This window comes from Phoxinus phoxinus, assembly GCF_949152265.1.
Source record: "Phoxinus phoxinus genome assembly, chromosome: 19".
Taxonomy (NCBI): domain Eukaryota; kingdom Metazoa; phylum Chordata; class Actinopteri; order Cypriniformes; family Leuciscidae; genus Phoxinus; species Phoxinus phoxinus.
In genome coordinates, this window is record NC_136894.1 from 11,873,040 (window position 1) to 11,896,193 (window position 23,154).

At 36.3% G+C, this 23,154-nt stretch overlaps 3 protein-coding genes across 3 annotated transcripts; 2 read left to right on the forward strand and 1 right to left on the reverse strand.

Moving 5' to 3' along the window:
* Nucleotides 1-705: 705 nt before the first annotated feature.
* ddx39b (DEAD (Asp-Glu-Ala-Asp) box polypeptide 39B) lies at nt 706-12,327 on the reverse strand (the record flags this gene model as incomplete). The annotated part of the gene is made up of 11 exons (XM_079590612.1): nt 706-1,264; nt 1,594-1,741; nt 1,843-1,987; nt 2,087-2,196; nt 3,186-3,317; nt 7,168-7,286; nt 7,863-8,046; nt 10,712-10,804; nt 10,918-11,045; nt 11,132-11,363; nt 12,214-12,327. 11 exons carry the CDS (start codon nt 12,325-12,327, stop codon nt 1,248-1,250), a joined length of 1,422 nt encoding a protein of 473 aa, XP_079446738.1. The 3' UTR covers nt 706-1,247.
* Nucleotides 12,299-13,942, forward strand: polr1h (RNA polymerase I subunit H). The gene is made up of 5 exons (XM_079590617.1): nt 12,299-12,430; nt 12,558-12,677; nt 12,965-13,068; nt 13,181-13,290; nt 13,804-13,942. Exons 2-5 carry the CDS (start codon nt 12,560-12,562, stop codon nt 13,826-13,828), a joined length of 357 nt encoding a protein of 118 aa, XP_079446743.1. The 5' UTR covers nt 12,299-12,430; nt 12,558-12,559; the 3' UTR covers nt 13,829-13,942.
* A 158-nt stretch (nt 13,943-14,100) lies between these two features.
* On the forward strand, nt 14,101-22,698 carry gtf2h4 (general transcription factor IIH, polypeptide 4). Its single transcript, XM_079590780.1, has 14 exons — nt 14,101-14,261; nt 14,613-14,728; nt 15,328-15,432; nt 16,238-16,369; nt 16,456-16,641; nt 16,742-16,850; nt 17,580-17,648; nt 17,819-17,902; nt 18,639-18,807; nt 18,902-19,032; nt 19,142-19,189; nt 21,422-21,500; nt 21,945-22,006; nt 22,129-22,698. The coding sequence occupies exons 2-14, from the start codon at nt 14,613-14,615 to the stop codon at nt 22,237-22,239; spliced, it is 1,401 nt and encodes a 466-aa protein (XP_079446906.1). The 5' UTR covers nt 14,101-14,261; the 3' UTR covers nt 22,240-22,698.
* Nucleotides 22,699-23,154: the final 456 nt, after the last annotated feature.

Below are 23,154 nucleotides of genomic sequence, written 5' to 3' on the forward strand. Positions count from 1 at the left end.
TTAATTTGAATTATTTTGCGTTCACCTGCAAATGTTCTGCGTTACACAAGAAACTTTGCATTCACTTTCAAATATAAATGTTTTCTCCCATTTTATTTTGTCCCTTTAGTGTCTCCGTAAGGGGTCTGACTGTTTAAAGGAAATTAAAAATGGAAGGGGATGTTTGTTTGTTGTTAACATAGCATAACAGCTAGTAACCTTCATTGTGAAATGTAATCCAGATTTGGTCATCTGAAAAACTATGAATCTGGATCAGGGTGATCCAATCCAATTTTACTTTGAAAAACCAGCACAAAAGATGGATTACCTAATCATGGGATTTCCAAATCTAGATAATTCTGATCCAGATTTAAATGTTTGAACAACTGGGCCCAGGTGTATTTTGTTATGGCCCTTAATGTTCCATGTTCTAGTAGTCCATTTCGCCAACAGTTGGGCGCCTAGGCTTTTCAAAGTTTATTCTTTTGACCGTGAGCATGGACAGATGCATTCTAGTGTCCCGTTTTCAAGCATTCAAATCACACTCATACACACTCTTGTCTGTGCGAACACAAAACAAACTGGCTGGTGTGCAAGGACATCAGTGGACTGTGCTGATGACAAATGACATCACACGAACAAGGGAAATTTGAGAGTGCTTTGAGATGTGAAATGAACCAAGTGTGAAAACACAAATGTTTAAATAATTGAAAAACGAAGTGTCTGTAAATTAAACAAACATGGTTTATTTGGTTTAACAAGCATTGATAGTTTAAACAAAGTGGCCGTTTGTCTGGCAATCGAACGAACACTGAATATATTCCATTTATACCAACTTTACTGGTAACAAGTATTCAGGATATACTGCTAATGTTTAATAACTTTCAAACTATTTTACATCAATGCAATCAACTGTATGGTCCATTATAATCCAATGATGAAAACTCCTCACACAGAAACAAAAAAATGCCTCCCCATTATAAATAACTAAAACTGAATAATGCAAACGGGAAATTATTCATATTGAGAGGAAAAATAAATACAAATGTTTAAAAAAAATTCCCCTTTTAACAAGCAAAAACAGAACTGAACTACTGAGGAGGAATTAAGAAACCCACCACATTTAGTTTAACACTGAGATATGAGCTGTTTATATAGTATACACTAACACCATAACAGTCTATATGAAATAAAAACTCCCATATGCTACCAAATGCTACAATGCCATGCATCCTCTGAAGAATCTGCTGCCTGATGTGTTGTCATCTTTATCGTGTTTGTTCAACTAGGAGAAATAGATGCACAAGGAGAAAATCACGTAAGTGCTCATGACTGCACAAATTCAAAAAACATTTGACTTTTCTTATTTTCTTTTCTTTTTTTAACATTTTTACATTACAAATAAATTTGGACAATTTCAAAATATTCCATTAAAATACCACTTTCAATTCACTTTCTTTATATGCAAAAGAGCAACCTAGAATTAACATCTTGTTATCTTCTTTTGTGGTTGAGGGTTTTTTAAATGAGGGGGAATAAAACATAAGAGAATTCTATGTTTTTGTGAATTAACCCTTTAAAACCAGCCTGCAAAGATGGAATATTAACACTCACTGTACGACGAGATGTCAATCTCCTCTGGAAGTTCGCTGATGTTCACCTCAAACCTGTCCTGAACATCGTTCAAAGTGCGTGCGTCAGTCTCATCTGACACAAAGGTGATGGCCAGACCTTTCGTTCCAAACCTGCCGGCTCTCGCAACCTGAAGGAATGAGAAAAGTTAAAGCTGTTCAGGTGAATCCATTTACAGCCCATGATTTGGCTTTGTTTGACATGAGCCATTGTCACATGAACTGAACCGACCCTATGCAGGTATGTGTCCGAATCTTCAGGCATGTCGTAGTTGAACGCAATGTTGACTCTTTCGATGTCCATACCTCGGCCAAACAGGTTTGTGGCCACCAGGATTCGTCTCTGGAAATCCTTAAATTGCTGATATCGAGCTAATCTGGGATAATAATCAGAGACTCAGATGTGATATGAGCCCCCGAAAATCCTACCGTCTTAACTATAACATGAAAGTGCATAATGTGTGAATGTTTTCTACCTTTCATCTTGAGGCATTGCTCTATGAATGGCGATGGCAGGGAAATTTTGCTCCACCAGCAACTGAGCAAGAGCGATACAACGCTGCACTGATTTAACGAAGATCACCACCTGCAATACTAAGCAGCTGTAACACCGTACCAACCAATTTTCTTATTAAAATGAAAACAAATTTTAATGGACCACTTGGAACCATGTGTACAAATTCACCCATTGACTTTTTCATAGCATAGGTTAATCTTTTAGCTCACAAAAACCCCATTGTCATCCAGCAACCAGCAATCCAAATAAACAGAGCTATTAATATTGTCCTTATAAATATAGAAAGTAATAGTGGACAGTGAATCTATAGGCCTAAATGTATAACTCAGTTTATAAAACATGACAGTAACAACTCTTTTAATGTCACAAACGATATATTTCAAATAAATGCTGTTCTTTTGAACTTTCTATTCACCAAAGAATCCTGAAAATCATGGTTTTCTCAAAGGAAACATGGAATAAGTTACATTTTTGAATGTATTCAAATAGAAAATAGTTTAATAGAAAACAAATAGAAATGTTTAATAATATGTAAACATTGATGTTTGTATATGTAAACAAGTTTAATGTTTAATAATATGTAATTATATAAATGCAGCCTTAATGAGCATTAGACTTTAAAAACATTAAAACATATTATAGACCCCAAACTATACCTAAATAAATTGCATAAAATCATGTTATTTCTAGGTTTAAAATTTTAAATCCAACATTTTCAATGTAGTTTTGAACACCACTGTCTTTTATCCTCACACAAGTTTACTTCAATGGTTCCATTCCAGAGGGTCGCAGTTTGCATTTAAGTTGTATTAACTAAACTTGTATTCAAATGAGATGAATTGTATTTTGCATTACATCCAGTGAACGACCAGAGTGCGTGTCACTTTCAGATATGCAAACGTTTATTAGACAGTGGAAAATGTTGGTTTGAATAGATTTGCAAACTTTAGCGATTAACCCTGGTCTCTTTTGAGTCGCTCTCGATTTGAAATTTGAATGGAATAAACAGTGCTAGGGATCTTGACTTTTGTGTGTGTCCTGGTGGACTCTCGAGATACCTGGTTGAACTCCAACACATCCAAGAGGTCAAAGAGCTTCCTGTTCTTCTCGTTGTCCTTCAGCTTGACGTAGTACTGCTGGAGGCCGTGAAGCGTCAGCTTGGTCTCATCGTCCACAAAAATTTCCATCGGCTAGGACAACCAGTGGAAGCAGGGGGAAGGTGAGGAGGGGTGGGAGAGGAGTGTGCAGGTTCAGGGGGTTAAGATTGTGTGAAGACACATACAGGAAAGTTGACAAGACGTGGGTGGTGCAGATCATAGTGTTACAAGGGTGTGAAAGAGGAAGTGGTTTTTATGACAGAGTGACGGCATGGGTGGAATGGGTGTCGATGTGGACAGGGAAAGAAAGACACCAGAACACAACGAAAAACAAGGACAAAAGAGGTATAAAGATTTTAGCAAAGGACAGTGGTGGGGGAGGGGACGACAATGAGAAGGAGAACATGGTGTTAGAAAGGAGAGAGTTATGAAACAGCAGGAGAAAGGGAAGGAAGAGAAGGGATGGGGGTTAGATTCACCCTCCCCTCCCATCCCAAGCCAATGAGGACGCAACACACACACACACTCTCAAACACGTTGATAAATGCTACCCTGCTGACCTAGACTATATTTAGCTACCAATTTCAAGCCTAAAAATCATATCTGTGCAATTTCTAAAAAAAACTTTTAAAAAACTACAGATCTTTTGAGAAACACAGAGTAAAACTACCAATCAATGTGCAGTTTGGAAATGACATGAAATTATATGTTGTAAGGAGTTTTAAGTAGTATAAAGTCAACATGAAATCAAAACTGACCCTATTTGCTTTCCAAATACACATTCCTGTTCTTAATGTGGTTGATTCATCATGTATCTTATGTATCATGTATTTTATGAATGTTTTATCCGTGAATGAGTTTCATTATTTTTGACCTTATCATTGAAAAAAAAATCTATTCTATAAACAAAATTCTAATTAAAATATAGGACTTTTTTTGATTGGATGAAAGCAGATCCAGTCAATTCAGATCCAATCAAAAAACAATGCATAGATATCCTCAGCCTACATTTTTTTTGTTTTGATGTTTTACTCCAATGTGCATCACAATACAATATAAAACATCTACTACTACTTGGTTTATTGCGATTTTAAAAATAACCAAACAGATATTGAGTCATTAAGGCTATGTTCACACTGTCAGTCCAAATCCGATTATTTGTGTATCCGATTGGAACCTGATCAAAGGCTATTTTCACACTGTCAGTCCAAATCCAATTATTTTTAATAGGACTTCAAACCACATATGAATATAGCTAGAAATGGATTTGTAAAAATCGCATTTCATGTGATTGTTTGCCGTTCACACTAGCTAATTATAATCGGATTCCAGTCAGATATACACAAACATTGGATTTGGATGGAAAGTCTAAATAAGGCATAAGTATGAAGCCAACTGTAGTATGATTAACGTGTGCATGCTAGATGAAACCGATCTACAATCACATTATCTAGGTTCCGATACCACAATTTCAGTTGGACTAAAGTCTCTGCGTAATATTTAAAAAACATGAATAGCTGACTTTTGTAATATATTATTTTAGGCTACTGGTAATGCAGCCCTTCAGTGTATAAGTTAAGGTGATAATTAACAGATTTGAAAAAAGATGCATTACAATGGGAAAATTTCAACATTTAGCCACCATACTAGTCTTAAAAGGATAGTTCACCCAAAAATGAAAATTATTTATTTCTTCTGCTGAACACAGACACACACAAAAGATATTTTGAAGAATATGGGTAACCAAACAGCTGATGGGCCTCACTGACTTTCATAGAAGTCAACTGTTCATATTCTTCAAGATATCATATTCTTTAAGATATCTTCTTTTGTGTTCAGCAGAAGAAAGAAATTCATACAGGTTTGGAACAACTTGAGAGTGCGTCAATTATGACAGAATTTTCTTTTTTGGTGAACTATCCCTTTAAGCATGTTCTGGTGGTGTTTCAGTTGATTGCAAAGTTCATCCCAGTATAGTCTGTCCACTTTTTACCATCCTATCAAGTCCCGCCCCACCATTTCCCCCGTATTTATGTTCTTGTTTCAGTCGGAAATTGTCACTTTGCGTAATTACAAGTTATAAATGCCATTTCATGTTAACTTTAAACACTCATACACCACCTAACATTGTTACTGCAACACTATGTAACATTTAGCAGTGGGATGTTAAAAAAAAAATCAATTCAGAAGGCCAAATTCATCCACCAGATTGCTTAATTAAATATACAGAAATATATCTCTGTGCAGGTGGGACACATGTTTTAGGATCTGGGCCACTTATACAAGGGTTGTGGGAAGAATAACAAATAGTGGTGGCCAAGTAAAAGTTACTGAGTTGACAATTCTTTTCTATCATTATTGGGCCCTTAACAAAAGCACTATACTCCACCTTTATTAGTGTCTAACACACATCTTTGCACTTACCTTAGAGATGTTAAGGCAAATCTATCTTTACTTCCTGTCAATCAATCCTCTTTTTGCTGCTGAACTGGTCTGTCTAAAGCTCATTTTACTATATTGTCTTCAACCTAATAAAGTTGACCTCAAATAGATTGGATTCCATTAGGCTGCATCTAAATGTGCATAGTCACTCTCACTAAATGAGTGCATGTTTGAATCAGTTTTGAGAGTCACTATTTTATAGCATATTATGGTGCAACAGGAATTTGTTCACAAGCCATTCAGATTTGTTTTAATAGGTGGTCAAAGTTGTATTTGACTATTTATTGTTTCTGTTTGAGTCACGGCTTTCAGTTGCTCTTTGCCACCTAACGGTTCTTCAAGTGTGTCTATCTTCACCCGCGCATATCTCCTCTCTTCTCTAAGTTTCTTCATCATCTCATCCCTCTCGTTCCAGTCTTCCGCAGCTTAATCCTCCCTTTCTCTCTCTTGTCTTGTCCCTCACACCCGCGCATGCTTTCTTCTCCGTTTCGGGCCAGTTTTATTGCCTTCATTTTAACTTAGAGACAGACCGTTTTTTCTTTGGGGCAGATGAGGATCCGTGCTAATCACAGACTGTCAGCTGGATTGATGAAGAGCTGTTCCATCATTGGCTGGTCCACCTGAACTCATTTATGCCACCAATGACTGAATCTTTTTGTTAGCTTTATTCCTCAGATGATTTCATTATGCTGTCTGCTTTGTTAAAGATTAATTAATTGCAGCCCTGGAGTGCCACTTTGTCGTGAATCTAATGTAGTTTTTAGCAGCTGGCTTGCTTTGTTAGGCCGATACTTTATCGGTTTTAGTTCCGTGCCCCGTGAGAGTGCCTGGCAGCTGGCAACAGAATTTATGAAGCTCCAACAAGTGCTTCTTTTAATTAAAGGTTATTTGAGGACAATTCTCCAGGCTGGAATTACAGTCAAGCAGGAACTAAAGCAATTTGTCTTGATAAATAGATAGTGAGAGTGAAGTATTATTTTAATATGAGGGATTTTGTAAGAGTTGGGTCTTTTTTTCCATTATTAACTCAAAGTCCCTAAATGATATTTAAAGATGTGTTTATATGCTTTGATTTATGACCCTTACGTGTATTTGAAGATACACTACATCCTTCCCTTAAAGACATCCTTTTATTCTGTTTAAAATGTATTAAATTGACTCTTTGTGACTTTAGCAAAGGTTGTTAAAGGACCTGTTTCAATTTACAGAGGATTGAGCCTGATGAATGGTGCAATATCTGTTGGCCAAACGGACGGGTGACCGTGTTTGCCAAATGCCGACGCAGCGCTGCCAGCTGAGGCGGGGATTAAGGACTTAACATCTTTTTCGCTGTGCCTCTATTAGTTAACAGTCTGTGATTATCAAACGGGCAGTAGAGAGGGGCATTTAGCGTTACGATGTCTCAGGGAGGCCGTAAATGGATCTCTTTCAGGTGTATATGAGGTGGTCTTGTGAAGGGAAGGAGCTGTTGGCATGGTAGAAGTAGGAGAGGCTTAATTACATCTTGCATGAACTTTCTGCAGATGGGACGGATCTCTTTACTCAGGGTAGCACTGAACATCATGACTTGCTTCTCGTGAGGCGTCATACGAAAGATTTCCTGGACATCCCGCCGCATGTCTGCAGGGGACAGTGAAAGAAAAATGCATTTATAATATTAAAAAACAATTATTGAATATCATGTTGGAATTATCAGCATGGTACTCGTACAGTTTCTGAACTATACAGTGTCAATATGAAGTGTGCGCACAGAAATCTTTCAAAAATAGGGTAATGTGCAGTACACAACAAATAACACTGAACAGAATATTATATCCCACAATGCAGTGCATTTGAGCTTATGTTTTAGTGTGATTATTTGTGTTTATTGCTTGCAATTTTAATTAAAACTACAAACTTTTTCATACAACTGCAGAGAGGTCATGTGACAGCAATCTAGCATAATACTGATTATCGTGGAATAATGCCTACTGTTTCACTTACTGCTTTTAAAAGGATAGTTCACCCAAAAATTTAAATTCAGAAAGAAATTCATACAGGTTTGGAACAACTTGAGGGCGAGTAAATGATGACAACGTTTACATTTTTGGGTGAACTATCCCTTTAAAGAAAAGTAGGCAGTGCACAGTGAACTGCACACTACTCAAGTAAATTCTATTCTGAACACATCCATAGTCTCAAAAAGAGATTGCTCACCAAGTTGCTCCAGCATCTTGTCGCATTCATCCAGGATGAAGTGCTTGATGTGTCGTAGGTTGAGACTCTTGTTGCGAGACAGAGCTAAAATACGTCCAGGAGTTCCCACCACCACATGAGGGCTCTCTTTCTTCAGCACCTCTTCATCCTTCTTAATAGATAAACCACCAAAGAACACTGCCACCTGGGGGAGAGAGACAGCGTAAGCAAACGCATTTGAGAAAAACTTTTGAGAAAAACTTTTTGATTAAACTCCTGAATTTACGGTGATGTGGCAAACAATAAGTATAAGTGTATATAAAAATAACTGTAATAGGTGTAGGTTTTATTAATACATTTTATTTATCAGTATGAATTACCCATACATATTAGATGATGATATGAATATATTTGAAATGGCTATTAAAAATTATGTTTAATAACATATCTTTTACAATGGAAAAACATTTCATTTCCACCATTAAAAGTCAGACATCAATATATAAATAACAGATTAATCTATTTTTCAAAATGTAATTAATAAATCGCTGCACTGTATCATATTTGCTGAATGAAATCCAATACTTGTTTCTTATAATATTTGGGTTTCTGATTTCAAAAATAGTGGTTATTTTGCTCTACAATTTCTTAAAAAATATGTGAAATTTTTTTTTGCTTTCGACAACCATTTATAAGGTGAAGAAGTCTTGTATTATCCCTTAATCACCAGAAAAACTGCCACTAAGACATGATTCCCATCTTCCTCTGAGGCAGGTTAGAACTATTTGTTAATTTTTTCAGACGGTTTTCATATGCATGACATTATTTTATGCCTAATCCTGATTTCAAGGTTAGAATAATGGCCAGTGACAGAAGAAAATGACAGATGTTTTCTGCTACATCTGAGGGTGTTTTACTACATCCAAACAGAAATTATTTATCTAGTGTATATGTAAATATTTTAAAAATGAAAATAAGTATTTGAACATAATTTTACACTTCTTTACAGACTGGAAGTTAAATGATGCATTTTGAATTTTGTTTTGTTTTTGAAACTTTTGTTAATTATGTGCTTTTATTATTTTGATAAGTGCATTAAAGCTGATCCAAATTTATTAAGCGTTTCTACTTCACATTTTCAGCAGGGCAGCGGAGCGGCTGTGGGTTGAGTCCCCACGGTTCTCATGCCGCGTGCCCAACCACCCCTCCCCCAAACGTATCCCAATGTTACAGCTGTTGCAGTGTTATGAACAGAGAAGCGTGTACCCAGCGCAGCAGCAGAACGACTAAATTGAGCTCGAGGTAAAAATAAAAGAGGTGTGTACAAAATGACTCATGACGAAAAAAGATGGTGGTCCCCAGCCACCGAAATCGACGCCTATGTTTGACACTAAGGACAGTGATTCAGGAATGTATTCAGTCAACTGTCGAAGCTGGGTCTAATCATTAACAATACGCCGCTGCGCTCGGTTCGGATGTGCCGCAAATGCTGTGTAGTGATCAGTGATCGCTCGCATCTTTCTCCGCTGCCATTACTGAACTACAACTCAAACTAACGCACGACATCAACGTCATCGTTCTCAGCCACTCCCTCTGTTCGCTGATTGGACCGGTGAAATTTTGATTTCAGAAAACCAAAGAATACACCACAATCCCAGACCTAGTACTGAAGGAAAATGAAAATTGAGCGGAAGTACGTAGGAGGGCGGAGCCAGGCTAGCACTGCCCCACCTCCACAATGGCTGCATAGGTGCACTGGAACAATCCTTCCTAAAACACATTAAACTTTCATTTACAAAGACGTGATACTCACCGAGTGGTCTGGGGAGTGCACTGATATGCTCACACAAAAATCGCTGCAAAAGATTCTTTCCAACAGTTTTTATCGTGGTTTTTGTCCAACTCCATTGACTTGTATTGGATGTGCTGTGAGGTACGGTATTACAAAAACTATGATAAAACCTGTTGGAAAGCCTCTTTTTCAGATATGCATTCTTCAGATATATTGGTTGAGATATGCATTCGGCATATTAGGTAGAAATCAGTTGTCTACATTAATGGTGTGATGAAAAAGTTTTAAAATTGACTGTTGAGAAGACCAAAGAGTTGATAATTGATTTTAAAAGATAGAGATAGTTTTATAAATATCTTGGTGTCCATTTGGACAGTAAATTAAACTGGAAGAAGAACAGTGAGGTTGTGTTCAAGAAGGCACAATCAAGAATAAGAATCATGAGTTCTTTTGGCATTAGTAGAAAGCTTCTTCGTGTTTTTTATCGGGTAATCCTGGCCAGTGTTTTGTTTTATGCAGTGCTTTGTTGAGGAGGTAGTTTTACTATGGATGACAAGGTTCGGTTATTGGTTTTTACTTCAGATTCACTTGAGGTCTCGGTGGAAAAGAGAACAAGGGCAAAATTAAAAATTATTTTGACTTATGAAGGTTATCCACTTTATAGTACTTTTGGTGGACCTAAAAGTTAATTTATTGAAAGATTAGGGATGCCTCAGTGTTCTACTGAGCGATTTAGAAGGTCTTTTATTCCTGCTGCAGTGAGGTTTTTTAATGAAGCTGTGTAATTATTGTATGGATTGATTGTGCTGTAATGTTTAATTGCTTGTGCTGTTTGTGATGTGTAATGGTGGCAAATGAGTTTCCCCTCGAGGGGATTAATAAAGATTTCTAACCTAATGATGTAATGATTTAGGTTATGTTCCAAAAACTTGTTTTGAATAATGAAATTCATCAGATTTTTATAGTAAGTGTTTGCAATTGCTATATATCAAAATGAGTAATTCTAAAACAGGTACAGTATTAAAGCTTTACCTTGAAGTGTAAATATGAAAAGGGTTCAAATAGAACATCTTCCTACCTTGACACTAGGCATGTATTTGGAGAAGCGCTCATACTCTTTGCTGATCTGGAACGCCAGCTCTCGAGTATGACACATCACCAACACTGATACCTGGGTGAGAGGAATTACTGGTCAAGTCAACCCCAAACTGAACGACACGTAACGCACATTTTATTTAGGTCTTAGTTCTTTGTTTTCAGAGCCTTTTAAAAGAGAGCCGTTACCTGACCGGTCACTGGCTCCAGCTGCTGAAGAGTGGCCAACACAAAGACAGCAGTCTTCCCCATTCCAGACTTGGCCTGACATAATACGTCCATCCCCAAGATCGCCTGAGGAATGCATTCATGCTGAACTGTAAGAGGAAAAACACAAATATATTCATACTAAACTTAAACTGATATCAAAGGACCTTATATGAGCACATGTAGAATTGCTCACCCTCAGATGGATGCTCAAAGCCACAGTCGACTATAGCTCTCAGGAGTTCTGGTTTGAGAAGGAAATCCCTGAATCCTGAGGAGTGGATGGACACATATGACCCTTTGACCCCTTCTTTCCTGATGGATATGACACTGTCGGTGTGTCCAAGCCCTGTATCCCCAGTAACACCGCCATCAACTTCATCCTCCTCATAGTCTAACAGCTCATTCTCAACGTCGTTCTCCGTCATCTTGCAGAGAGATAGGAATAAAACAATGGTAAATGCAAAAATATGATGAAATATGCTGGAGTAACTGCCTCTTCCTGTAAATCATTGTTATATATACTATTATCTGCTGCTATTTTAAGTGTGTGTGCATATTTGAAACCATTGACGTTTTATGTGCGTCTGTGTTTATAAGTTGTGAATAACAATATCAATTCTAAATAAAATTAAATACTATATAATATTTATTATTAGATTTGATAACATATTTATAATCATAACATGATCATAAATTATATTAGAATTAGAAATGTGTCTGTGTTATTTTATTCGATTTGATAACATATACAGACTCATAGCTTAAACAACTCTTAATTAAGACAGCTATTAAACAATCAAATCAAATTATCAGATATTACAATTACAATTAATTTAAAGCTGTTGTTTAATGTTAATTAATATGCATGTAATTAAGGGGACAGGTCGCTTTAAACTAAGAAACTATCGCCTGGTTTCGGGGTTTCACAGACAGGGTTTAGAAGATTAACATTAAGACATTTAAGTAGCTTTTATAAACCTGCCTTAGAAAAACACATTACTGTGTGTGTGTGCATCTTACAATACACTGACTTTATTTCAGTTAAAACAGCTCAAAAATGCATTTTAGTTTGGGAATTGTCTGTGAAACCGAAGGAAAATTAAACATATAGCGGTAACGTTAGCTTATCCATTTAACGTTAGCCCAAGATATGCAACGCGACAAATCATACACTATGACAAAACATTCCTTTGTGTTTTCTAACGGAATATAAAGGCTATTATCACCTCCCGTGTTGAGTGTTATTTTTATTTTTCATGAAATAATCGCAGTTACCTCGAAATGCTGTATGAAGCAGTTGGATTTCACTACACCTGCTGCTGATGACAACGTCATTAACAAGCGACGAATAGAGTGTTTGAATGAAGGACCCAACATGTGGAACTGCATGAACTGCCTTGAGAAGAGACATTTCGGTTTTTAGCGAAGAAATCGTGTTATTGTTATTAAAACTAGAGTAGATACCGCAACACTTGTATTCTAACTTTGATAAGTAAGTTCTATTTGTGGATACACGCGTGACACGTTTGTTACTTATGTGTTAGCTACAGAAGACCTAACTGTTTAGAACGCTGTGGATGTGGTGTGTAAAATAAATCTATGTAATTATTTTTTTCCAGCAATGTCATGTTTTAAAGGTGACCTCGACTTTTGCCCTGAATGTGGAAACATTCTCCCAGTGCCTGGCAGGGAAAATACTATTACCTGCCCTCGATGCTCTTTTGAAATATCTGTTCAAGGTAAGAGAGATCTTTTTAATGTCATAAAATGTAATTTATGGCAGGGGTTTTCAAACTGTTATTTGGTGACCCCTAGGAAAAGGACCCCGAGGGGAAAGTTCAGAGAAAAACTATAAAATAAATAATTATAATAATATTTAACTAAATGCATTTTATTCAAATAAAAATAGATTAAATCAGTACATTGATTTGTATGAAAACATGATGCATGATCTTGCAACACTAAAAGTAAAAAAAAGATTTATGAAATAAATAAATGTTTTAGCTGTAGCTGTATTCTCTCTCAGAATTCACAGGTCAAGTTATTAAGTCGTCGGTGGTGTTTAATCCTTTGGATCAGAGCTCCATTGCTAGTGACAGTGTGGAAGATGCTGAATTAAAGGGGCCAGTGGTAAGTTATTTCAAAATACAATAATTAATTCTTTAAAACTATTAGTTCTATTTGTAATGTCACCCAATAAACATTCTCACCTGTTTCTCATTTTCTGCAAACATTTCATCAGATTGACAGGAGATGTTCTCGCTGTAATAAAGAGGGAATGGTGTATCATACAAGACAGATGAGATCAGCAGATGAAGGGCAGACAGTCTTCTTCACATGTATACACTGCAGGTAATTATTCACTCTTAAAGGGATAGTTCACCCAAAAATGAAAGTTATGTCATCATTTACTCGCCCACAAGTTGTTCCAAATCTGTATGAGTTTCTTTCTTCTGCTAAACTCAAAAGAAGATATTTTGAAGAGTGTCAGTAACCAGACAGTTGACGGCACCCATTTACTTCCGTAGTAGGAAGAAAAATACTATGGAAGGGCTACCATCAACTGTTTGGTTGCCAACATTTTTCAAAATATCTTGTTTTGTGTTCAACAGAAGAATGAAACTCATACAGGTTTGAAATAACATGAGGGTGAGTAAATGATGACTGATTTTTTATTTTTGGGTGATCAATCCCTTTAAGCACTTTTAGCGATAATTTTTAAATGAAACCATTTATACTGGTACCAGGTTGTCCTTAATGCTGTTTATACATTGTTTTAAGTGATTATAATTGCCATCAGTTAAATCTGTCAGTGTAGCCTACTGACAATAAAAATATAATCCTTTTTTATTTTTTCTGTTACAGGTACCAAGAAAAGGAGGATTCATGAGAAAATTACCTTTGCTGCTGATGTTGTCTTTTACAGTTATTGGTTGCCCGAATTTAAATAGTATTAAATATTAAAAATGTTTTTATTTGTCCACAATGTTAATTAATAATAAAAAAAGTAAAAAAAAAAATGTGTGAGTCCTTTTTTGCAGGAATTTTTATTATAGTTTACATTTATAATCATAAAAAAAGAGTCATGCACAAAAACACCGAATATAAATCCCTATTTTTATATTAAAGTTTACACAAAACTACATTTTACCGAAAAGTCTCCCAGGCATGGCACGTCAACCAATCAGACTGTCCGTTTCGGCGATCACGTGATCATTCAACATGGCTTCATGCGGGTATCCACACTGAACGCTTGTGAAGAAATGAAATGATCCACATAAGTTAATGCACTGCATTGTGCTCATTGACACATGTGAAACAAGGTAAGCCCACTGACTATATATTAAATATATGTTTAAAGCGAAAATGACTTCGGAATATATTATATATATATTTTCTTTTAATTTAGAACGTTTTCTCTATTCATTAACTGTAGGACAAAAGTCTCAAGGATTCAGTTTATGTTGTCTTCACGGTATTTGGTGATGTTGACTTCTGTTTTTAAAATGCATTTGGTTTAAGTTTTATTCATTGAACGCCTCAGTCTAGGTTCCTATGTGCAAAAAAATGTCTTAACATATATATTAACAGTATGACGCGGTATTTAACAGTCATAATTATTTTTTATTACATAAAAAAGTAATCTCCTTATTCATCTGTCTGCCTGTTTACAGATGAAGTTTCGCGTCCAGCTACAGTGCAAGAACTTGCATGAGTATCTAAAGGAATTGAGCCCTGAGGTCCTTGACAGGCTCTACAATCACCCTGCAACATGCCTGGCTGTATTCAGGTCCATCTTGCTTTACTGTTTAAATATACATGCGTATTGACATGTATGAATGTTATTTGATTAGATGATTAATACAAATGAAGTGACAATGCAAGTGACATTTAAACTTTTTTTTTACTATTCAAGCCACAACATTTTTTACAAAGAAGTCTTTGACCGTTTTGAATTATAACACAACAGTTCTAACATCTAGTATTATTTTCAGGTGCCACTTTGTTTTTTTATATCTAATCTAATAACATTTACAAAATTTGTATGTGGCATAATTGGTCAAATATTTTTCTGAGCCCATTATATAATACGAGGCGTAATCTTTTTTTTTCTTTTCGTGTGTGGGTGGGGGTATTGAGTTGTTGTTTTTTATTTAAAGGAATAAAATAATTAAAGGATTAAATGGGATTTAAGGGAATACCGAAAAAGAAATCCGAATGGCAGAAGTTACAGGTTTATTGTAGTTATGATTATGAAGTTATCAATTTAAACTATTTACAAATTAAATATCCCCTTCAATGCCTGTGGTGATTATGGTCCTGATATAATACTAAATCTCAATGAGTAATGCTGATTGGCTCATTCTATACATATCTTTTTCCATACAGGGAACTTCCAGCTTTGGGAAAGAATTATGTGATGCGAATGCTGTTTTTAGACCACCCACTTCCACAGGCTGCAGTTGCGCTGTGGGTTAAAAAAGACAGTCAAAAGTAAGTACAATAGTTAGTTCTATCATTCTAATACAAATCAGTATATTAGATTTCTGAAGGATCATGTGACACTTCAGACTAGAGTAATGGCTGCAGAAAATTGTTAATTTGCATTGCCATCCCAGGAATAAATTACATTTTAAAATATATTCAAATAGAAATCAATTCTTTCATATTGTAATCATTTTTCACAATTTTACTGTATTTTTCATCAGATAAATGCAAGTTTGGTGAGCATAAGAGACTTCTTTCAAGTACATTAAAGAAGCAATATTTTACATTCTTTCAGTCTGTCAGGAATGCTCTGTTTAGTTTCTGTCTCTATGAAAACCCCCTTCTGAAAAGCTAAATGTTCTCTGATTGGCCGGCTGGACTAGTGTGTTGTGATTGATCAAACACTTCGAGCGTGTTTCAATTGTCACGCCCCTTACTATTACCACAGGCTTCAACACTACTAACGCAACTCAACAAGGCCTCTGCTCCTTTTTTTTTTTTTGCATATGCCTTCGGTGGGAATTTTTTTAATGAGGGATATTGTAACATGCACGCTCTTGGAAGGAAACTCAAGAATACAATCGAGGCGTTTCAGGGAGTTCCGAAACAGTGATTACTGATATACTGAATAACTCACTTTGGAGTGACTGTGCTTTGTAACTTTGCAGATCTTTTCATGTTTAAACAGAAACATTACACACTAAAGAAAGTTGAAAATATAAAAAAATCATTATAGGTCCTCTTCATTTTTTTACTGACCACAAATTTTCAATGGCAGTGTCTTATATGTTGGTGTCTTTGCTTTTCCAAGAGACCACGATCAGTGTGTGTCTGTGTTAACCGGGCTACGGCTCTGGCACAGTCAGCAGCTTCAGGGCGGACTCCAAGGCTTTGTGCTCAACCCTGTGTTTAAAGACAACCTGAGAATTGCACTGCTAGGCGGGTGAGGAATACAGTTTTAATTTAGACCCGTCATAGATTTTGCAACAGCAGGTTGACTGGAATCACGTTCTCTTTTATCCTTGCCAGTGGTAAATCATGGGCAGATGAGGGCGGCAACCTGGGTCCTGATCGCCATGCGAGGGATGTAGAGAGTCTCGACCGGTACGCCATGGAGCGCTGGGAGGTCATCCTTCACTTCATGGTGGGCTCTCCTAGCGCAGCCGTCAGCCAGGATCTGGCCCAGCTCCTCATTCAGGCTGGGCTCATGAGGAGGTAGAGCACACCATCACTCCAATGATGCACCAACCGAAGTAGGTCAAATATGAAGGGTAGACCAAAAAATAATCTTGATCTGTTTTTTTTCCCCTCTCAGCGAGGTTGGTGATGCTCCTTGTATCACATCAGCAGGGTTTCAGTTCTTGCTGCTGGACACAGCATCTCAGCTGTGGTACTTCACTCTGCAGTACCTCAAAACAGCACAGGTCAGTGCACGACATATAGAATCTGTACATTAAATATCCCCTACATTATGATACGTGTGTATCATAAGACAGTTTACATGCACCAATTAGTCCAACTGATGATTCACATGTACCCAGTTGAAATTATAAAGGACATTTTGTGCTTGCAAAAAGTGCAATAACAGCGAGAAGCTTCTGAGTCCTGTCAGAGAAAGATAAACAACTTAGCATGGCACAACAGCGTGTGTTTGCCTTTTTAACATATTGAAAAACATGGCTTTCTTCTCGCTTTGCTAACTTTACCTAACAAAATAAAATATGAGAATTTGAAGCAGCATCCCAAAATTGTGTCTCTATCATATGAAAACATATGGCCTCGTGCCAATTCCTTCAATAACTAGAGATCTGGATAAGAGTACTTTGCAAAGATTGCTGGGTTAGAGAGTTCCTGCACAGCAATCCGTATGCACACAACAAGGTATTTATGAATCTGATTATGAAAGTAGTTGGAAAAAAATGTTTGCATGGCAATTGCTCATCTGTTTGGTGAATTATTCAAGACTTGCACTTCAGTCTGATAATTCCCCCCCCCCCCCCCCCCCCCCCAAGGTGTTTACATGATGGCTTTTCATTCCAGTTGAGCTATCATTCTGATTGTTCATAGTTATTAGGCTGCATGTACATGTGGTTGGCGTGACGGAAAATATGGCTCCACCTCCTTATTAACAGTCTAATCTCTCTCCTTCATAGTCGAGAGGAATGGACCTGGTAGAGATTCTTTCCTTTTTGTTCCAACTGAGTTTTTCCACTCTTGGTAGGGTGAGTGCTGCTTTTACTATATCAAGAATAACATATGAGTCATAGATAAAAGCCATTACTTATCATAATTAAATTAAAGAAGCCATTTTGCCATAGTCCCTTAAAGTAGGGTTGGTCTCTTGGTTAATAATAGGGTTTGCTTTGTAGTTTGATTGTTGTTTTTCTTGCAGGACTATTCTGTGGAGGGGATGAGTGAGTCTCTGCTCACATTTTTGCAGCATCTACGAGAGTTTGGTCTGGTTTTTCAAAGAAAGGTTTGTGATCAAGGAAAAATACTGAATAACTCTGAATAACGCATGTACCCTCTAGTTGAAATATGTACAGGATTTGGAATAGGATTTCTAGGAACTAGAACCAATCTCAAAGGATCCTTGCCAAAAATAATTTTAAATTTATTTATTTATTTGAGGGTCTGCAAAAAAAAAAAAAAGACGTATGCTCACTATGACTACATTTATTTGATTAAAAATACATTAAAAACAGTAATATTGTGAAAAAATATTACAATTAAAAAATAAATATTTTCTGTTTTAAGATATTTTAATATGTAATGTATTCATGTGATGGCAAAGCTGAATATTTAGCAGCTTTTACTACAGTTTTCAGTGTCATATGAGGCTTCAGAAAAATCTGCTGATTTGGTGCTCAAGGAACATTCTTTATTATCTTCAATGTTGGAAAAAAGTTGTACAGCATAATATATAATGTGATAATCTTATAATAATCTTTGATCAATAAAAAGTGAAAAATTAACAGCATTTAATTTAAATAGAAATATTTTGCAACATTATAAATGGCTTTTTTGACACTTTTGATCAATAAATTATTAGGATATGATCAATGTCCTGTAATAACATGGGAATCTAACATTCAATCTAAATTGTTATTTATTAAGTGTTCTTTAAATGCTTGCCATTGAAAAGTTTAGTTTAAAATGTCTAAAACAAGCAATTGCACCAGTTTGCATCATTCCCTGCATATTTTTCACAGAGGAAGTCAAGGAGGTACTACCCTACGAGGTTGGCCATAACTCTCTCTGCCGGAGTCACAGCAAGCCCTGCCTCTGGGTCTGCCTGTTCTGCCCTAGGAGCCATACCAGGAACAGGGGACACAGGCTTCATCATTGTAGAAACAAATTATCGAGTATATGCCTACACAAGTATGTTAAACTCATATTGCACACACTGACTTGTCTGAAAGGCATTGCGTTTTACAAGATCAGTCAAAACGCTTCTTCTATCTCTGTCTGACAGACTCTGAACTCCAGATTGCATTGGTAGCTCTATTTAGTGAGATGCTGTATCGGTTTCCTAACCTGGTTGTTGCTCAGGTAACCAGAGAATCAGTGCAGCAGGCCATCAGTAATGGCATAACAGCACAGCAGGTGAGAGACGCATGCAGCCGCTGTAACTCAGAAACTATTGCCCTGCAGTCTGGCTTTTCCTTTTCATGAAAGTGTGAAGCTGTTTTGACATTTATTCAATGATTTTCAGATCATTCACTTCTTAAGGACCCGAGCACACCCAGTAATGCTTAAACAGGTAATTGCTAACAGGTTTCATTTTTATCATTGTGCTAATCAGAAGAGTTTAAATAAAATGTATCTTTAACTTTACAAACTTGGTGTAGTTTAGGGCTGGGCGGTATAGATAAAATATATAATAAACATACATATTAAAATGATTTGTAATTAATTATTAGAGGGATTATTCACCCACAAATATATATTCTGTTATCTCACCCTCATGTCATTCCAAACCTGTACGAGTTTCTCTCATCTTTGAAACGCACATGAATATATTTTTAAAGGAAACCTGAGAGGTTTCTGTTCATCCATTGAAAGTCCAGGTAACCAAAATTTTAAAGATTATGAAGGTGTCGTAAAACGAATCTATGAATTTAGTGGTTTAATCCAAGCCTTGTAAAGAGATACGATTGTTTAATATGAACAGATTTAATTTACACTTTACAGTGAATTAATTTACAATCTAAACATGTATTGACGTATATAATATATATATATATAATTGGTATATACTAACATAGAAGCTTGTACGTGTGTCACATGCTAGAACAAACCTCACCGGTTTTATTACATCGCGCATTACCATATGTGATGCTTCATATATACCGGTATATATATTTGTATATACTAAATATTATACTAAATTGCCGGTGCTTTGTCTGATTTATATGTTTACATCATTAATGGGATTGGATGTAAAACTTTCTGCTTCAAATGTAATCGATAACTCTAATTTAATTTCTTTTGCTACTGTTGTGCTGAGTCAGAAATACATTTTGGATGGTGTCAAAAACAACCTAAATTAATACATATGCCAGGTTAAATAAAGATAGGATTGTTTAATAATACTTGTATGAGATCTTGTTTTATATCACATGATATAGTTAAGCAATATTACAAGAGCGAGAGAGCTGTTTTCACAAATATGAGCACGATTGCAAATGTGAAATTGATTTTATACAAACGTTGAACAAAATTGTATTTTTAAAGCATTATTTCTTCAGTTGTAACTACCAACTCAGATGCAACTTCTGTGCCACCACTGTAGAGCAAATAAGTATTCTTTTTTGGATTGGTAACAGCTCTATATAGTGTCTCATAATTCTGATTTTAATTATGGATTAAATATTACACTTCTCTCAGGCAGTAGATGTGAATATTTTAAAGGAATTTAAAGAGTGCTGGTCTGGTCTTGACTCCGTTTTGCCCTGCCCTGGTCTTGTTCTTGTCTTGATCTGAACCCTTCAAAGTATTGGCCTTGTCTTGGTCTCATCACTCACTAGTCTTGTTCTTGTCTTGGTCTCAAGACACACTAGTCTTGTTCTTGTCTTGTTCTCAACACACTCTAGTCTTGTCCTTGTCTTGGTCTCATCACACACTAGTCTTGTTCTCAACACACTCTAGTCTTGTCCTTGTCTTGGTCTCAACACACACTGGTCTTGTTCTTGTCTTGTTCTCAACACACTCTAGTCTTGTCCTTGTCTTGGTCTCAACACACACTGGTCTTGTTCTTGTCTTGTTCTCAACACACCCTAGTCTTGGCCTTGTCTTGGTCTCAACACACCCTAGTCTTGGCCTTGTCTTGGTCTCATCACACACTAGTCTTGTTCTCAACACACTCTAGTCTTGTCCTTGTCTTGGTCTCAACACACCCTAGTCTTGGCCTTGTCTTGGTCTCAACACACCCTAGTCTTGGCCTTGTCTTGGTCTCAACACACACTAGTCTTGGCCTTAACACACACACTAGTCTTGGCCTTGTCTTGGTCTCAACACACACTAGTCTTGGTCTCAACACACACTAGTCTTGGTCTCAACACACACCTTACCTTTCAATGGGGGGACAGAAACCTCTCAAGTTGCTTTAAAAATATCTTCATTTAGAAGATTAACCAAAGTCTTATGGGTTTGGAACGACATGAGGGTAAGTAATTAATGACAGCATTTTCATTTTGGGGTACTGTTCCTTTAATTGATAATAATGAAGAATTAATACAACTGTTTTTAATTATTTAAAATGAAATGCTTAAGGATTTTTTAACATTGTTTTTTTGTGTTAATCCTTTTAATAATTGAAATCCCATGAATAAAAAATGCATTAATCCCATTAGTTCCCCCTTGTAGTTTTAGATGTCCCTTAGGTGTCTCCCTTGTGCAATATGGCAATTCTTATCATGAAAATTCTATACTGCTATGCAAATATTCACTGCTCCATGCATGAACATGTTTCCGTGTGTCATTCTGTCTTCAGACCCCCATACTTCCCCCAACCATTACAGATCAGATCAGACTGTGGGAGCTTGAGAAAGATCGCTTACAGTTTACTGAGGGTGAGTGTGCCTTTGTGCATATGAGACCAGCTCTTTGTAGTTCCAAAGTCAATTTACATTTCCCATTAACACAATCTATGTTTTTACTTCAAATAAAACCATTAGATATTATACAATTATTGTATTACATTAGTAATTGTAATAATTTATTTTAAACAATAGAGTGTTGCAGGGTCTCCATTTCAATAATAAAAAAAAGACATTATCTTGATATTACAGCATGGAGAATTTGTTTCCATTCCGTGGGTGACCTGCAGGGTTCTTTCTTTCAAGTGTAAATGTCAGACTGTATAAGAAGTGTGTTTGTGAAATGTAATGCAAATAAAAAAAATTAGCATTGGAATAAGGTTTGGGGTAGTGGGTCATAACCGCCATCTGAAAATATACAGACATCTCAGTTATGCATTTTGTGTTCTTCAACTTTACACAATGTTTTTCTTTCAGGAGTGTTATACAACCAGTTTTTATCCCAGGCTGATTTTGAAGTGTTGCGGGACAGGGCTCAGGTAAAAAATAGCACCCCCACCCCCTTGGGGTACACCCCTTTTACTTGGTGTACTTTATAAGCATTAGCTGTCTCTCCTGCTGTAACGCACAGAGTACTGACAGTAAAGCCTTTGTCCTGCAGGGTTTAGGTGTGCTGGTTTGGCAGAACCCCGCTCACAGGGTCATCGTGGTGACGCCACATGGACACAGCGAGGTTAAGAGATTCTGGAAGAGACAAAAGAGCCATCCATAAAGGAAATAAGGAAGAATAGACCTTGAAGACCACAAGATACATAATTCACTTGAGAATGATACTGAGAATTACTACTAATGGATGGACAAGAGGAACCATCTGTAATGAGGACTATTTTTTTGTATTTTTAAGGTCATCTGTTAAAAAAAAGAGGGGAAAAAACAGTTTCTATACATAGTTCAAAGCCTTTTGCTGTTTATGAGACTGCGCATTATTATTCCCTTATTGACTTGTGCTTTTGTAGTGTCTGTCTTTGCTACATGTTTGTGTCTGAGGTAAACTGACTAAAATAAATGCTGTTTACACTGAATGCTAATAATGTCTTTTGTTTGATAACATGGAAATTTAGTCCATGAAATTTACATTTCAGTCACAAGTAATTAGGGGTAAAATTTACTGAATTCTGTTTAGCCTTTAGGAAGATGGAGGGGGATACATTTTAATCTTAATGGATGAATCTCACAAAAACATGTTCACCAGGTCACATTTAAAAAAATATATATATATAATTATGCTTTTTAAAAATAAATTCATTTTTAAATGTAATTACTTTCTGTTCATGTTTTCAAGTGATATTTTTAGATTGATATATATTCAATTAACGTATACTTATTTTTGTTAGTACTAAAAATAGTCATTTAGTCACCGCTGTCAAATAAATACATCCATGAAATAGAAAATTTCAGTTAGGAAGATTTCAAATTAATTTACAGTAGTTAGTTACAGTGTCAGGACTGACTGGGATTAAGGACATATTAGTATATTAGGCGGAAACTTTGGTTTTCATGGAAAATGTATAAGGATCATCCTGGACAAAAACAAAAAGGCAGCTATAGAGCAAGAAACGGGGGACGGAAAGAAATAACGGTAAGTTCCGTTTAGTTGTCTGGCTGAATCTCTCGCTGTATTTATGAG

What these genes read in the sequence shown, in the direction of transcription:
- polr1h (XM_079590617.1), top strand. Translation starts at nt 12,560, where the DNA reads ATGTCATGTTTTAAAGGTGACCTCGACTTTTGCCCTGAATGTGGAAAC. An exon ending in TTTTGAAATATCTGTTCAAG is followed by an intron (nt 12,678 to 12,964) that starts GTAAGAGAGATC and finishes ATTCTCTCTCAG; the next exon opens with AATTCACAGGTCAAGTTATT. An exon ending in CTGAATTAAAGGGGCCAGTG is followed by an intron (nt 13,069 to 13,180) that starts GTAAGTTATTTC and finishes ACATTTCATCAG; the next exon opens with ATTGACAGGAGATGTTCTCG.
- gtf2h4 (XM_079590780.1), top strand. Translation starts at nt 14,613, where the DNA reads ATGAAGTTTCGCGTCCAGCTACAGTGCAAGAACTTGCATGAGTATCTA. An exon ending in GTCTGGTTTTTCAAAGAAAG is followed by an intron (nt 17,903 to 18,638) that starts GTTTGTGATCAA and finishes TATTTTTCACAG; the next exon opens with AGGAAGTCAAGGAGGTACTA. An exon ending in TCGCTTACAGTTTACTGAGG is followed by an intron (nt 21,501 to 21,944) that starts GTGAGTGTGCCT and finishes TTTTTCTTTCAG; the next exon opens with GAGTGTTATACAACCAGTTT.